General features: G+C 42.6%; 1 protein-coding gene across 1 annotated transcript in view; it reads left to right on the top strand.

Annotated features, from left to right (window-relative positions):
- GRM7 (glutamate metabotropic receptor 7) overlaps positions 1 to 18,136 on the top strand; it is a 1,739,703-nt gene that overhangs the window by 419,161 nt on the left and 1,302,406 nt on the right. Inside the window, exon 2 of the mRNA XM_078661666.1 lies at positions 11,512 to 11,728. Within this exon, the coding sequence (XP_078517792.1) occupies positions 11,512 to 11,728 (217 nt within the window). The remainder of the gene's footprint in view (positions 1 to 11,511; positions 11,729 to 18,136) is intronic.

The following is an 18,136-nucleotide window of genomic DNA, read 5'->3' on the forward strand; positions in this document are numbered from 1 at the left end:
AAGATGGTGAAGGTATAAATCTTCTACATGCATGTTCTTTCATTATTTTATGTGGATGTTGTACGGTGTCTCCAAGTATGAATGTTCTCTACAATGTGACTATAGACATTATTTGTTTTCCTTGTTGTGTGTGTTTCTTAACCCCTTCGATGCTCATGACGGAACGGTTCCGTCATGAGCGTCGGTTGAGCTGTGCTCATGACGGAACCGTTCCGTCATGAGCCCGTTGGCTCATTAGAACGTTCAGCACAGCGCAGGAATCTGCGCCGCGCTGAAGGTGTTAATAAAAAATGACTTGAAAATGTAAACAAGCCATGGCAAACCAATAGGACTGTTGTTTAGTTAATGAACGTGTTACGTAATTGTTCTGCCCCAAGTTATCCCAAAAGGTCCATTCTCTGTATTTCTAATTGTACCTTTTTGGAGAATTAATGAACTGACGTTCTCCAGACCCAAAACAAGAGTCTCAGTGATAATATATGGAGTGGAATGCTACAGATTGAGACTTAAAGAACTTTCTCAGTGGAGTGCCTCAGTGGCCAGTTAAGGGATTTGTGCCATTTTACAAATTATACCTGCAAAAGGGAATTCACATGAGCATAATTCGCTGAAGCCACAATTTTGACAGCTAGAAAACAAAAGAGAAAACCAGGCAGTGCCACAATCCAAAATAGACACACAGTTTCAAGGGTTTCAATACTTAACTTTAGATTGCTAAACCTAAGAAAACTGCAGGGTGTAATGTGACTTATTAAACTTCTGGAAGGTTTATCGCAAGCAAAGACCAAACCTAAGTTGTTAGGTTAAAAGTAAATATGTATTAAGCATTATGAATATCTAACTGGAAGTGGCCAATGTAAGGGTAATCGAAAATTAAAGAAAGGAATACTATAGCAAGTCTAAAACTCAAAAAGGGAAAATGGAATGTGCTACTAAACAGAATATTCTGAAAAGAAAGGTAGTTAAACCCATTCCATGAGTTGCAATAGCAATTAAAATATTATTCTACGATAAATAGACCAAAGCTGTGGGGAATTGAAGGGCTGTATTGACCCTCATGTTCACCAGTGCGCGACTCCAGGTAACCCAACATATTTTCCTTCCCCATATGACTGATGAAGCTTCTTGTTTAATTTGCTGCTAAAGCTACTTTTTGGCCAATTGTGAAACACTGACCTTACCCACCTTTTCTCTTTTCTTTGAATACTTACAGCCAATGCAGATAAAACATTCTTAGTCATGACCTGCACCACCTTTCTTCCTATAATAATCCTAAAGGCCTTGTTACGTGTTTATTCCAGAAATGTTCTTATATAGTTTTCAAAACCACCCTACGAAATCTTATTGCAATACTGGTGTCTTGATTTATGGTGTGACATTCGTAACATTACACAAGCCATTTCCATGTGGGCTTTACGATTTCAGTGTGGGTAAATAAAATTTGTCAAACTGACAACAATTCCACTGAAACGAATATTCAGTGTTGCTCGTCTAAAGGTGAACTTTTCTCTCCTTGCATAACATTTTCTCAGCCATGTGTTTCAAGTACATGGAAGACATGACAAGCAAGATGTTCCTTTTCTTTCTCAGTTTAAATCAAAATTAAGGACGAGGGACCCCGGTGCTGCAAGAAATGAGGAACATGTTCAAGAGAGAGTACTTCCTTGTACCCTTTTGATGTCTAATTGAAATGAACGTGAAGTGGCTTGTTATCACCATCCATTCAATAAATGTTTTATAGTCTAACTTCTCAAGTATTAATCGCACTCATTTAAAGTCAGCCCCAGTGACCAGAAATGTCCCTTTTGAAGGGGCCAGGATCTTGTAGAGAGGCTTTTTCAGTATAGAGGGAAATCAACACATTTTTAGACATTTTCATAATAAACAGGCTAACCAAGTTACCTTTCAAGGTTGAGATCCTATGAAATCTGCCTTGCAACCTTTTCACTGGCTGACACAATGTGCAAAATATTAGCACCATGTTGTGGGGCACCTGGGATGAAGCTGCTAAAAGAAGGGCCCTTAACGTATGGGCAACACTTGTATATCTTGTTGATAGAAGTCATGCAGGACCCTCTATTAAGGGCCCGATTCTGATGCGGGTTGGAAAGCTTCCCGACCCATTCGGTTTGGAAATGGTTTCCAACCCACTCGGATCGGGAGAGCCCGGCCGACGGAGTACGATGCATTCGGATGCTTCCCGATACGTTTTGGTTGGACTCCCATTGACTTCAATGGGAGCATATGTTCCTAACCGCATCATAATTGGACCCTCGGTCGGGAAGACACGTTCCCGATCTGATGTGGAAGAAGCAAATGCTGTTAGGAGGCCGTCAACCGCATCAGAATCAGGCCCTAGGTGGTAATGCTTTCCTAGCCGCATCAGAATCCGGCCCTAAGTGTTTTGTCTATTAAATGTATTGGAAAGAATCACTATTCAGGGGGCAAAAAGGATGACCGCGCAGGACCAGGTTATGTCGAACACCCACCTTTAAGTAATTCTGGGTAAAAAGGTACCAAAAAAAACCTTTCCAGAGATTTGTTCTCCACAAATCTGTTTCTTCAATATTTTATAAAATAGTATAATTCCAAGGATCGAACATATTGCATTGTTTACATTAAATAATATTTGGAGTCTTTTTCTACAATTACTTAAGTCCCTTGTGGCCATTTGATGGGAAAAAATTGAGCCACGTTTTTCTCCCTTAGTATTTATCCAGCTCTGTCTGTACTGTAATACCTCTAAAGCTACCTGTATCCTAGTAATATTCACTCTAGTGTAACCAAGGTATTCTAATACTGTCTATCCACTATCACCTGCACCGCAACCTATTTTCTAGTACTGTTGGTTCAAGTTATACATTAATACCTCCACCACTCAACTGCTTTGAGCTGTGTGCCTTGGCCCTCACCCCCACTACCTCTACCCAAGCTCTAGTACTTATAACCCTTCGAAAACCCTTGCGTTGCTATCCCGACCTATGACCTCGTACCACTACACATAGATATACCATAATATCGCTACAGCTATCTATAAACTAGTGCCTCTACATATAGCCTAGCACCTTCTACCTAGAACCATCAACCCTTAATTATATCTTAGTACTTAAATCCAACCTCTACTATAGTACACACAAACCAATACCTTAGTACCTCTACCCTTACCAATAACTGAGTACCACAACCCTACCTTTAGTATAGTACACCCAAACCAATACCTTAGCACCTCTACCCTTACCAATAGCTGAGTACCACAACCCTACCTTTACTATAGTGCACCCACACCAATACCTTAGCACCTCTACCCTTACCAATAGCTGAGTATCACAACCCTACCTCTACTATAGTACACCCACACCATTACCTTAGCACCTCTACCCTTACCAATAACTGAGTATCACAACCCTACCTTTACTATAGTACACCCACACTAATACCTTAGCACCTCTACTCTTACCAATAACTGAGTACCACAACCCTACCTTTAATATAGTACACCCACAACAATACCTTCGCTCCTCTACCCTTACCAATAACTGAGTACCACAACCCTACCTTTACTATAGTATACCCAAACCAATACCTTAGCACCTCTACTCTTACCAATAACTGAGTACCACAACCCTACCTTTACTATAGTATACCCAAACCAATACCTTAGCACCTCTACCCTTACCAATAGCTGAGTACCACAACCCTTCCTTTACTATAGTTTACCCACACCAATACCTTCGCTCCTCTATCCTTACCAATAACTGAGTACCACAACCCTACCTTTACTATAGTACACCCACACCAATACCTTAGCACCTCTACCCTTACCAATAACTGAGTACCACAACCCTACCTTTACTATAGTACACCCACACCAATACCTTAGCACCTCTACCCTTACCAATAACTGAGTACCACAACACTACCTTTAATATAGTGCACCCACACCAATACCTTAGCACCTCTACCCTTACCAATAACTGAGTACCACAACCCTACCTTTACTATAGTACACCCACACCAATACCTTAGCACCTCTACCCTTACCAATAACTGAGTACCACAACCCTACCTTTACTATAGTACACCCACACCAATACCTTAGCACCTCTACCCTTACCAATAACCGAGTACCACAACCCTACCTTTACTATAGTACACCCACACCAATACCTTAGCACCTCTACCCTTACCAATAACTGAGTACCACAACCCTACCTTTACTATAGTACACCCACACCAATACCTTAGCACCTCTACCCTTACCAATAACCGAGTACCACAACCCTACCTTTACTATAGTACACCCACACCAATACCTTAGCACCTCTACCCTTACCAATAACCGAGTACCACAACCTTACCTTTACTATAGTACACCCACACCAATACCTTAGCACCTCCACCCTTACCAATAACCGAGTATCACCTTACCTTTACTATAGTACACCCACACCAATACATTAGCACCTCTACCCTTATCAATAACTGAGTACCACAAACCTACCTTTACTATAGTACACCCATACCAATACCTTAGCACCTCTACCCTTACCAATAGCTGAGTACCACAACCCTACCTTTACTATAGTGCACCCACACCAATACCTTAGCACCTCTACCCTTACCAATAGCTGAGTATCACAACCCTACCTCTACTATAGTACACCCACACCATTACCTTAGCACCTCTACCCTTACCAATAACTGAGTATCACAACCCTACCTTTACTATAGTACACCCACACTAATACCTTAGCACCTCTACTCTTACCAATAACTGAGTACCACAACCCTACCTTTACTATAGTATACCCACACCAATACCTTCGCTCCTCTACCCTTACCAATAACTGAGTACCACAACCCTACCTTTACTATAGGATACCCAAACCAATACCTTAGCACCTCTACCCTTACCAATAACTGAGTACCACAACCCTACCTTTACTATAGTATACCCAAACCAATACCTTAGCACCTCTACCCTTACCAATAGCTGAGTACCACAACCCTTCCTTTACTATAGTATACACACACCAATACCTTCGCTCCTCTATCCTTACCAATAACTGAGTACCACAACCCTACCTTTACTATAGTACACCCACACCAATACCTTAGCACCTCTACCCTTACCAATAACTGAGTACCACAACCCTACATTTACTATAGTACACCCACACCAATACCTTAGCACCTCTACCCTTACCAATAACTGAGTACCACAACCCTACCTTTACTATAGTATACACACACCAATACCTTAGCACCTCTACCCTCACCAATAACTGAGTACCACAACCCTACCTTTAATATAGTGCACCCACACCAATACCTTAGCACCTCTACCCTTACCAATAACTGAGTACCACAACCCTACCTTTACTATAGTACACCCACACCAATACCTTAGCACCTCTACCCTTACCAATAACTGAGTACCACAACCCTACCTTTACTATAGTACACCCACACCAATACCTTAGCACCTCTACCCTTACCAATAACTGAGTACCACAACCCTTCCTTTACTATAGTACCTTAGTACCTCTACCCTTACAAATAACCGAGTATCACAACCGTACCTTAACTAGCCTTTACTATAGTACACCCACACCAATACCTTAGCTCCTCTAACCTTACCTATATCTCAGTACTTCAACTCTACCATTATTATAGAACACCCAACACTTTAATGCCTTTATCTTTTCCGCAGCCCTTTAACACTACCTCTATTATAGTATATCCATAGCAACACATGAGTACCTCTACATTAGCTATACTCTAGTACATCTTCACCCTCCCTGTTAAACTTCCGCTTTTCCTACATCTCAAATTTCCGTAAACTGTTTGTGTAATCTATTCTCCCTTTTTTAGTGTATTTCTTTTTACATTCATCAACATTTTTGACGGAATGGATTTGTTCTTTACTTAGAAATTTTCTTAATGAAGTTTTCACAATCAAGCTCTCATCATGCTGGTGTTCTAAATTTAGATTTTAATACCAAAAAGAGCTAAAGCCAAATTTCCTACTTGAGCGTTTTGGGTGTTGTATGCCAGAATATTTTAGTCACAAATTTCTGGCAAAAATATTGCATTCCAAATATCATTTTCATAACATTCCTCCCATTGGATGAAGATGCTCTATTATTAACTGTGACAGCATGTTACATTTTTAATGATGTTTAGGAGCCTTTATTTATGTCAGACGATAGAAGTATTACTATATTCTGGTACCCTGTAACCTAGGGGTTGGTGCGAGGTGTCCTGAAGAAGCACAACCCTTTCTCACCATGGCCAAGTGCTTATTCAGAATGTCCCGATGAGCAACATCCCTGAAGCAGAAAGTAGCGAATAAAGAGGTCAGAAAATAAATGCAACGTTTTGAGTCTTTGGACTTTGCAATAGAGGTTCCAAAAAGTGGTTAAAATGCTTTCATTTTAGGAAGAGACGCGTCACTTTCAGGGATACTACTGCTGGTTACATGAAGAACCTCGAAACGTTACTCAAGGGAGTTCGGTTCTTGTGGGTGGGCTACAAATCCTTAGTTTCAGTGCACTTTAAAACAAGCATTGGCAATGCAATAGGTCTCGCAGTTACGAAAGTTTCAGCTATTGACATTGCAAATAACAATGCCTTTTATTTTGGTTTTCGTTTTAAAAACATAAAAATGGCATTGTCATTTACAATGCCAATAGCTTAAACTCGCGTTACTTTGAGATCTATTGCATTGCAAATGCTTGTTAAGGTGTGTCTGCACTCTGTCGTATGCATGTTGGGTATTCGGTTTAATATTCCTTGATGGGTGCAGGGTGTAGCATAGGGTGTAGATGTTCTCCCCACCCTAGTGGGCCGGTTACAAATATATCAGTGTGAGACATAGAAGGTGCATAACTCGGTAGCCGCCTTGGCCGAGCACACCACTAAGGGCAGAGAAGACACGTGAAAAAGCCTCTCTGGGCTGCACACACTCAACTACGACCCATTCACGCCAGCACGCCCTTTCAGCGTGCCCATGATGCTGCACAGCGGTGTCATGCTCTGACCGTTTTACGCACAGCCATGCCTAATGCCTGTGCCTTCATTCCTGGTGTGCCTTTTGCGATGACGCCGTTACTTTGGGAAATATGTTCAGTGTCACTGGGGGAAAAACGCGATTACGTCTTTGTGCAGTCATGGCCTTTTCCCACCGAAATCTGTAATATTTTTTGACGCACTCATCACACAAGCCATCATTGTGTTTCTTCATAATTTACAGAATTTTAACAAAACAATTTCTCGGTCAAAGGGATTGGAGGTTGTTTAAATCGCGGCTCATGTTGATTACTGTATTGGGACATTTAAAGAGGTGGCAATGTTGCCAAGATAAGGATAGTAAGCGCTATATAAATACAAGTAAACGTCCCCACAATCCTTGTCATTATGCAGAAGTTGAGCCTGCTACTTTGCCACAACCTATATTCTAGTTATACTGCCCTTCAAAATCAGGTAACCCTGGCGTTTAATGGTTCAGCTTACACGCCCTTTCGCACACTTTCAGACAAGTCTGTTCTTCGGGGACGGGCCACACTTTGCGATAGGCAGGCAGTTCATGTCTGCGATTTTTGAACTTGCCAGAGGCCCGAGAGGAGGGTCTGTCTCTTCATTCAAAGGGACGAGGCCTGCAATAGGACACCGTCCAGAAAGGGGTGTGCCACCCACAAGAGTGTCACGGTGAGCATATGTGTCCTTTCATAATAGTTGGGAGGTGACTATTTCCACACCCCTGTCCCCCCTCCTGCTCTTGCCAGCCTCGCACATACCGATGAAAAAGTTATTTTGATGCGTCAACCGTATGTATATACAGGCGCCATGCCCCCATTGACCCCGAGAGGACGTGAGAGCAGAGGGACTGCACCCCCACCCCGAGAAAGAAGGTATCATATGTGTTATTTATTATCTTCGAGAAGTTAAACCCTCTGATGTCTTCTTGCCTAGCATCTGTTTTATTTCATCGTCCTTTGTGCTTCATCATTTTTTAGCTGTAAAACGGAGTAGAAGTGCACGAAGCATTCAATGTTCTCTTTCTACATTCAGTCTATGACAGGCCTGTCTGGGTTGATTGCTTAGCTGTAAGATAGCAGACTGGGATAATGTTCCAACTGCTGCGATCTGCATGTCCTGACGGTCACAGGTTTCCACGTATCACGCCCCCTCCCCTTCGGCAGGCAGGAAGTACGCGAATACTGTGTGCAGCGCACTGAGGCAGATCTGCTCTGGGCGCCTGGAAAATGTGGCGTGTGGAATCGGGGCTGCTACAACAGAGTGTGGAGCACAGGGGCAGGCATTGGTAGTGAAAAACATGAGGTTAAGTGGGAGCATAGAGTGCGGGCAGAGTGAAAGGTGAGGTGAAGCTACAATATGAGTATAGGTGGCAAAAGAGAGCGCGTAGTGGAGGAAAAGTACCACGAGTTAAGACCATGAGAAAGAAGTAATATCCTTATGTTTTGCACTCAGTCCCTGTAAATCAAGCACGCAAGCGGAGCAGAGAAACAGTAACTAAAAGCTAAATCAAGCACGCGGTGGAAGCGTGTGAGGAGATGCCATACGCGTGCACATCGCCTGTCCGGGCGCACACATGTTTTGTCTTCTTTCGCGCACCAAATGGACAACAATAGAGTGTCGCCAAGGCAAAGCAACACATGCGCTGCTTTCGCTAGGCAAGACCTAAAAAAAGGTGCTACAAAAGGCTATAAAAAGCAATGTTTACAAGTCCATATAAAACTAAATACATGAATTAAGGAGCCGGTTTGCAGAATGCTGACTTGTGCTGTGTCTGTGGTTTCGGGATTTGAAGGCACTGCACATGGACCCGAATATTGAGGAAACATTTGATGCTTTTTTCAGTCAAGCAGTAAAAAAAGGTCAAACAAGATAAGCTTCTCATAACAGGGCTACATTTCCAGTAGGACCTCATGCTTTGAGAGTCCTCCTCATTCCCTAACTGCTATTAATTTCAATTCATTGTTTTGTCCTGTTGATTAGACAAATGTTTCTATTTTATTTCTTGGTATCAGTTGTTCAAAAGTAGTTTAAAACATTAATTGAACAACCATTTCTGAGTTTGCTACTTTGGGAATTGTTGCATTGCAGACCTTGTTTTGAGTGTTCTTTTGTTTACCTAAATTCTCTAGTTGGGTGCTAACAATCTATGGAATGCCAGCCAGGCTAGACCCAAACAAGTGCTGTGTTCTGTTAGATGCTTCACTGGATCCTCTATTCCTCTGAGTTAAAGTCTTCTGTATCTGGAAAACATGTGCTTGCACATGCCTGTGTATAAACAGCTCATTTACAAGGCGACAATGCATATGACACGCGATGAATAGACGTCCTCTAGGACTCAGCAATCATCAAGTAATGCCTGATGCCACTCACTGCAGCTTTCACTCTAGGTATTTCTGTAATGGTTTATGGCTGTTCTCAACAGCCCTGACTGGCTAATTGTCCAAAGGGGGAGAGGTCACGCCAGCTTTCCTCCTCAGGGGAAGGCAGGTATTGCTTAGCTGTCATGGTCCAAGGAATCCCATGCATGAGGGAATGCGCAAGGGAGGTGCAGAGGTACAGGGAGGGTTGTAATGGGATATTTGTAGATCTTTGAATGATATAGGACCCAAATGGGATCAAAAAGGAAGGAGTCCCAAAACTATTTAAAGGTGAGAGTGTTAAAGCAGATGGAGCCCGTGACGTGGGATTGACCGCGGCTCCAGTGAAGCGTATCTAGTAGTGACGTAGAGATGAATGAGGCTCTGTTGGCAGGATTGAGTGAGATATACATGGTCGAGAAAGCGACTCTGCATTCAAGTTAGGAGGAAATGATATCCTGTATGAAGTTGAGTGTGAGGTGTGATTGAAGTGCAGATGCTGTGCAAATCTGGAGAAAATCCGCTCCACCGGATGATATAAGATGTTTATCTTCTACTGTAAGACTCTGTTAAGATTATTCTATGTCCTAATCAGTGCAATTTAACAGATGTCATTGGAGAAACTGACAGTTTGCCACATATTTGTAACATTAGGAAAGGCAGCAACTCTGGATGCCAATAAATGCCACAGGTCACCAATCCATCTTCCATCAATACAGTGAATCCATCCTAATCAATCATCCATAGTTATTGATGCTACATATTCTGATACTATTCTATTGAGCCTATTTGTTGGTTGTTTTGCACGACCCCAAGGCACCAAACAGTTGTTTTAGAGGGGCTATGTGCTCTGAGCATGAGTGGCTCTATTAACGTGCATGAGTCTGTGACAAATGTAGTGTTTATGGGGACTCCATTGGGGGTAAGTAATTATAGGCGGTATTGAAATATCAGAAGTCAGTGTGTGTCAGCTACCACTTAAGGTGCACATTAACAGGTAATTCAAGTTGGTCTTCCTTAGTTGTGTGTCCGTCTCCCCGGCTACCAAGACTCATAGGAGCGGAATGTCTTCCCCACTGTTGGATATCAAGACAAATTATTTTTTGGGCCATATAGACCTGTGGGATTTCTAGTATGCCTTTTCCTACCTAGATCATCCCCCGATTCCACAATGTACTTTCAGAAAATCAGAATTTGTTTTCATACCTACTCACAACCTGAGCACTCTGAGGCACTGGTGGGTGGTTGGTAGAAACTCACAAAAACACCAAATCATTGTACCAAGTGCTACCACTCAACGTATGTCATTTGAAACTTACGAGACTGCAGTGTAGTCTGTATTCACGACAAGTATGAACTGTTCCTGGTGCGGTCAGACACCAGGGGGCTTATGTACAAATCCATTGTACAACTTCAACAATGTGTCACTTTTGCGCTAACAGATGGTTCAGAAGTGCAAACACATACCAATATTTTTAACGGGCAAGTAGGTTTTCTGAGGCCTGTGGTACCTGAATCACCCTGTGCTCCTTTGGCTATGTGATAGGTTTACAACCGCAGAGACTCATCTGGCTCCACTGGCGTAAACCCCCTACCTAGGGGCATGGCCACTATTGGGCCACCAGGTCATAATGAGAGTATTAATATGCATTGACTTGGAGGCATGTTGGTCCTGGCTAGGGAAAAGACACAATTTCCCCAAAGTGCAGGGCGAAACCTCCCTGGGAGTCATGTTGCTTGTTTCTGGAAAGAACACTCCCATTTTAGGAATTTGTTTTCAGAAAACAAGAACCTTTGCTGAGCATGAACATCAAACATGGCAGAAATTAGTATATGGGGATAAAGAACCTGCTGTCGGATGGGATGGGTTGTGTTTATGTAGCATTTCAAGAGTGAAAAGATTGCCAGATACAAATGTCAAATGATGTGCCATAACAAAAGCGTAACAAATGACATAGGTTGCCCAAATGCATTAAATATTATTAGGTCCCTGATGATAGGGAATAGTAGCTGGACTTCAGTCTTTTAATTGTCTGGGCAATTCTAAACTTAAATGTTTTTTTTAATAATACAGTGCACCTATTAACCTGTTCCATTCTCTTTTTCTCAACAGATACCCCAAATCAGTTATGCATCAACTGCGCCCGAGCTGAGCGATGACAGACGCTATGACTTCTTCTCTCGAGTGGTTCCGCCAGACTCTTTCCAAGCACAGGCCATGGTGGACATTGTGAAAGCCTTGGGGTGGAACTACGTCTCCACGGTGGCATCAGAGGGAAGTTATGGCGAGAAAGGTGTTGAGTCCTTCATTCAGATTGCCCGAGAGGCAGGTAAGCGAGCACTCTCCAGTTCCAGCAAAGCTCCCCATATAATAGAAATATGGTCCTGGTTTCATTTTTTTTTCCCAGCAGATAGGTGATCAGTTTCCTAAAGTGTGGTCATAAGCTCTCAATTCTGGGAACATTGTGTAACACCAGGGCAGTTTTGTGCATTCGGTCTGAGTCTCAAGGTTTTATCCAGAGGTATATTTAGGAAAATGTATTTGAGTCCAAGTGAGTGTTAGATATTAGTTGTCATGCAAGGATAACTCTCATGCTTGAGTCAGGGTTTATAAGACATCATCTCCTTCCTCTGAAAGATGTCCCTTTTAATGCCACTCCTTGCTTGTGGACTTTCTACAATGCGTTGGCTGGCAGAGTTCTTTGGATGCCCTACGATACTGAACACAGCCCATTGCGGATCTTCAACTTAACAACCACAGTATCAGCTCTCTGAAGGTCTAACGCTAATTCTACCAGGCAATTTGACCCTTAGTTCTCAGGATGGGATTCTAGCCCCTAACTCCCTGGATCTGTTCAGATACACTTGTCTGAAACTTGTTGAGGATAAGATGAGTTTACATGTCCACCCACCACCAGCATAAGTATTCATATCTGGTTCTTCATAAGGTAATTTTATTTGATCCATAAAGCATCTGACATAAAGTGCTGTGTAGTTTAGATCTGGTTTTTAAAATATTAGGGTGCACTAGGGATTAGAACAGATGCATCAAAGGTTGCTCCATTAGTGCCAAATAAGTGTGAGAGTCTCAGGATAACCGTTGCTAGGTAAAGGTTTCCCATTTAGAGTCATGTGCATGAAATTTATTCCAAGTAGATATCCTGAACATTTGCACAAATTCAGCCTTTCTAGACCAATTTTCACCACTCCTTGGTTGGAATAATTTCGTCTCAATAACACAAAGATGTTCCATTTTGAAGTGAATGTGTCTGCTGGTGTATTTCTCTTTGTGACTAGGGCTCATTGGTGTCTTTGACGTATTGCATTCAGTTTCAATACTTTACAAAAATGTTTAACTAAAATGCTACTACATTGGTCTGCTTAGGAAACAAAAATACCAGCAAAATAGACATTTGTTTTTTTTCCAGACAAAGGCAGACCCTTTGGAATTTCTAATGAAGTATCAAACATGTTAAAAATGAATATTAGTTATGTTGTGAAATTTGAATAGAATTATTCATTGGGCGGCATTCATTCTGTTTGAACCATTTTTTTGCATGACTTGCCATTGTCTCAGCATATCTTTTTAGCATCCTAACAACCCACCACATTTTAGTTAAATTAAAACTAAAACAAATGTTGCTTCGGAATTGCGTAATTAATTGATACAGTATGGGCCGTCGGAGAGATAAAGGATGCTTGTTTCATCGAGTTCCAGCCCAGAGCTGCAAATGAGAAGATGGATTCAAATACGGAAGTAATGGCTCTTTTCTGTAGGAAGCAGCTGGCAGGATTGCCCAGAGGGTTAATGCACACATTTCAAAGATGTGCTTGTTTGGATGTTTATGTGGGCGAGAGGGAGAGAGAGAGACAGAGAGAGGGAGCGAGGGAGGGGGGGGTGGGAGAGAGCGAGAGAGAGAAGGGGGGAGAGAGAGGGAGAGGGAGAGGTGGCGAGAGAGAGAGAGGGGGGAGAGAGAGGGAGAGGTAGAGAGAGAGAAAGAGAGAGAGAGAGAGGGAGGGGGCGAGAGAGAGAGAAGAGAGAGGGAGAGGGAGAGGTGGAGAGAGAGAGAGAGACGGGGGGAGAAAGAGGGAGAGGTAGAGAGAGAGAGAAAGAGAGAGCGAGAGAGAGAGAGAGAGAGAGAGAGAGGCTGCAGTTTTCAAACCGTTCTGACTGTGTCACTCTCCCTGCACAGAACAATATAATTACTAAAAAAGGGTAATTCTAACATCTAATCTAACACTGTTCACAAGAGTTTAAACACTATTTAAATATCAAAGAATTGGGAGCTTTTCGTAAGGTCCAGTGTACCCTTTGTAAACTGTTTGCATTTGTTTAAACATATCCTAACATGGATTATCCCATTTAAAATAAAAGTAACAAACACTTATTTGTTCTCCACTTCCACAGAAATTCATTGGTGCGAGAGGCTAGACGAGGGAGTTCCTTATCACAATTCTGAGGGACGATTTTGAACCTGACGAAAATAAAACATAAAACAAACCATAACGTTTGACATTAAACAGAGTGACTGAATATGATAAACATATTACTTAGAGATGGTCTACCTTTTGCAATTCCTATAGTTGACTTGGGGAGGGCGCATGGGTAATGATGGAATCTCAAGTTAGCCAATGGGCTCATGACTTTTGCAAGAGTAAAGAAACAACTTAAAATAATCAAAGCTCACATATAAATAGACTTTATGGAGACATGCTGGTGCCTTATAATCCTACATATCCCAGACGAAACCTCTTGATACTCATAATCGTGTTTACCTTTGATACGACTTGAGCGTAAGAAATGTGGTGAAATGACTATAGCCACGCGATGTGGAAACACGGACAAGTGGACATATAAAATAAGCAATGAATGTGAAGTCTATGGAAAATTGAGAGCCTGGGATATTAAAAAATGAGCATGGATATCAAGTGCACAAGATGAGGTGGACATGAGCGACATGAAATACTGTGGAAATGCAGGAAGGAGTACTGTTTGAATGTGATATTAAAAAGAGGAGTTGTGTGTTTTACCTAAAGGACTGGGTACTACCCAGAGCTAAAGGACAGGGAATGTGAGTCTGAGCAGCATATGTAAGGCGGAAAGTCAGGTAGGAAACATGAGCTTAACCTAATTCACACAACCAATAGTATCAGTGATTATTTGTAATATGGCAACATGCTCTGATTGATCAATGTGTCATATGTCTGTGTGCACTACTTAGAGGGGAAGGCTGGATTCAGACAGTGAAGTTAGCCATTAATACATTGATCGAAGCCCCCCAGTTCTTCTGAAGTTGTGTGGGCTCCCACCTGTACCCACAGTTAAACTCAACATTGTGTGCCTGTCCTTTCCAATCTTTGGCATGGTCCTGAGGATCTCACCGAACTAGACATAATAAGAAAACAAACACTCAGTGGCATCTGTGTGCATCTTCCTTTCTGGAGCAAGCACCGGGACACTCTTGAGTAGCAGTGCGCTGTATAAATTAAATAAATATAACATAACGTAACATATACATTACATGGCCATAACCAACTCAAAGGCATTACCCATAGCAGCTGGAGTGCCTTGTACCGCGGCCATGCGGGTTAACCTCTTTCTCTTGGATTGTCTTTGCATGGGGCATTCTCTCATCTGGTTAGTTAGCTAGAGTGGGTAGCATTGCATTGCCTAATCTTAGTTTCTTTTGTATTGTTTTGCTTATATTTAAGAAGTAGGTTAACAAGCAGAGAATCAGATCTGTCAGTCTATGATAAGTTGAGTGTTGACATTAGCACTGGTACGAGGGCTCTTATGGAGAGAAACAGAAACATCCTAATTTAACATGAGGACCAGGTCAGAAAAATATAGTTCAGCAATATGGGATGTGGAAACCAGCTAAAGAGAGACTAAAACAGGAAGCATCGTAGAAGCCTTTTAACCCCCGATTGTTCAACAATCTCATGTTAACAGCAACGTTGAGCTTTAAAGTTATACAGTGATAAACAATGGTTGTAACATCTTTTTTGTATTGTAACAGCAGTGTTAATTTGGATACAAAACAGAGTAATAAGGAGGGCAAACTGGTTGTTGTGGTGTAATTGTTTGCAACTCTAGTTAAGGATCTCCTCAACCTCAGGTATATCAGAGGTTTATGCAGGACTTACTACAAAAATGTTATACTCAGTCGCGGCTGCTGCCTGGAACAAGCAGAGGGTGGGTGGGGGGTAATGGGTGGGTATATCACTGTAAAAAAAAAATCCCTTACCTCCCTGCCAGCCGCCGCCTCCTTTCTGCTTCCTCTTCCTGGCTTCTTGTTGGAAACAGGAAGCAGGAAACACCAGGGCTCCCATGCTCCCGCAGCCAATCACTATGCTGCAAGACTGTGCTGTGATTGGTCTGAGTGCCATAAACATGGTGCTCAGCAAGGGGCTGTAGGGGTGGCATGTTCTCCATACAGGTTGTATTACAGCCTGAACGGAGAAAGGGGGAAGTGGGCATGACTGGTTTGGGCGGCCCGAGAGGGCTGACCAAACAGTCATTGCGCACTTAGAGGGATTGTACCACTCCTCCTCTGCTCTTCAGCCCCGCCCACCCCCTCACATAAGCTGCAGTAGCAGCAGGAGGACAGTACAGAATGGTAATAACATTAGATTTTATCATTTTATTTTTTCCTTTCTTTTCCTGCTCCGAGGCAGTGGGGTGACGCTCCTCCGACTTAGCGCAGGAGCCGCCACTGGTTATGCTGGTCCCAGCATTGCATGAACTCCTACTTCTAAGTTTTAAAACCACATACTCCATCAAAAGAGAAAACATTATCTGGTGCTATCTTTTATATAGTCCCATTAGCTGCTTCATGAATAATGAAAAGGACAGGTTTGGTTACAATTCTAGAAATACATTTTGTAGCATGAATGGGTACCCAAGAAAAAGTTCAGGCCTTGCTTAATAATAGCCGCTCTGCCCGCCCTCGTCGCCACCCTGGTATCCCCTATACGGTATGGTAACTCATGGGACGGCCTCTTTATTCCTATACTGGTGCATCTTCTGCTCTGCACTGCACTTCACTACTTTGTAGCTATGTTCATGCTTCATATGTATGGTATGATACAGCAATGTTGTGCTTACAATATTGACTGACATTAAGATTGTGTCCTACATATGATTTTCATAGGTATTACCCCTATCGGATTTAATTATAGAAAATCAATTCCAAATGGGGCAAGGAGTTTGCAAACAATATTTAAGCCACCAAATTTATGCCAGACAATATTTCTGACTACAATATTCTGACATGCAATCATAAGTATGTATACATACATACATGCTCCCATACCTGCATCCTGCAGAATTTTAGAAGCAATCTCTTCAGACAAAGGTAGACAGATGTAGTGCAGCGTAGCAGGCAGTGCAAATGAGAAACATCTGTCAATGGCCTCTCTGTGGAAAGCCATTACCCTCTGGTCATGGTGCATAGGTGCTCAATGTTAATGCACTTCCTTGCATTTTCATTTGGGATGCGATTTAGAGAGGTTCGGTTAAAGATGCTGCTTTCAGGCTGGCTCTCGGTGATGCAGACCAGCGCTTTAATTACCTTCGAACTTATGTCAAAGGATGGATGGCTAATTGTCTGTAGGGGCGAAGTGGGGGAAGCTGAGGCTGTCTGTAAATTTACATCACAACAGGGAAGCTGAACGCGCAGCCTCCAGCCCATCAGGGATTCTTCCAATTTTCTTAGAAAAATGTTGCCTGGTCTTGCAGGCCGTTAAATCTTCCCAAAGAGTGCTGTTCAAAGGTCCAGGAGTCAGTGCAGATCTGCCTTCGTGGGTGAGCAGCACTTGAATCCTAATCTGCAGGTGTTGGGGTTCATTAAATTAAGGAAATGCTGTACTTGCAGAGCACATCAAGGACAACTCAGAGAGATAACAAAAAGTACCAGACACTTAGATCCTGGGCTAAAGATCTGCAGGGCGCTTTAAAAGATGCTGAAATAAAGGTTAAGTACTGTGTGAAGAAAAAAATATCAGGGGCTGTGTCGTAGCCAGAGCCAATGAGCTGATATGTGTGTGTGTGTGTGTGTGTATTCACATATATATATATACACATATATCTACAATAAAGGTTGCCCTCGATCGGAAAAAGACTCACTGGAAGGTTTCACAGTCATTTAATGAAGGTACAGCCGGCAGGACAGACAGCGTGAATACATTCATAACACAGCCTGACACGTTTCGGGTCTCACACACCCTTGGTCACAGGCAAGGCAGGGAAAACAAATGGGCTGAAGCAGTTCCTCATTTAAATTCAATGCATATCCCGCTCACTTGGGCCTCAAAGCATTGTGGTATTTAAAGTTCTGCATCATTTCACCACAGTGGGTCAGACCGTTTTTTTCACAATTAGAGCCAAAGATAACATCCCAGCACTCGATGGTTCGCTGATCTCTGGTTCAAAGTGGGGGCAACAGCCCCAGGTGTTATGCACCCTACTTCTATTGTCCTTTCTTCCAGTTTAGGAGTGGTATCCTGACTGTAGGAACTGGGATTTCTGGTTGGCTAATGCTTGCACCAAAGCCAGGCAGAAACCACCACTCTAGTCAGGGCAAGGGAGTTACACATGAAACACAGAGGGTACAAAGTTCCCCGAGAGTATCTAGAGAGGGAAAGGGGGGGAGTGTGTAAACAAAAAGAGAGTGGAGTCAGGGAGCGGAAAGCTCCATTCTTAGAACTTAGAGGCCTCACACACCCAGCAAGCTAGA

This window comes from Lissotriton helveticus, chromosome 9 (genome assembly GCF_964261635.1).
Source record: "Lissotriton helveticus chromosome 9, aLisHel1.1, whole genome shotgun sequence".
Classification (NCBI taxonomy): Eukaryota; Metazoa; Chordata; class Amphibia; order Caudata; family Salamandridae; genus Lissotriton; species Lissotriton helveticus.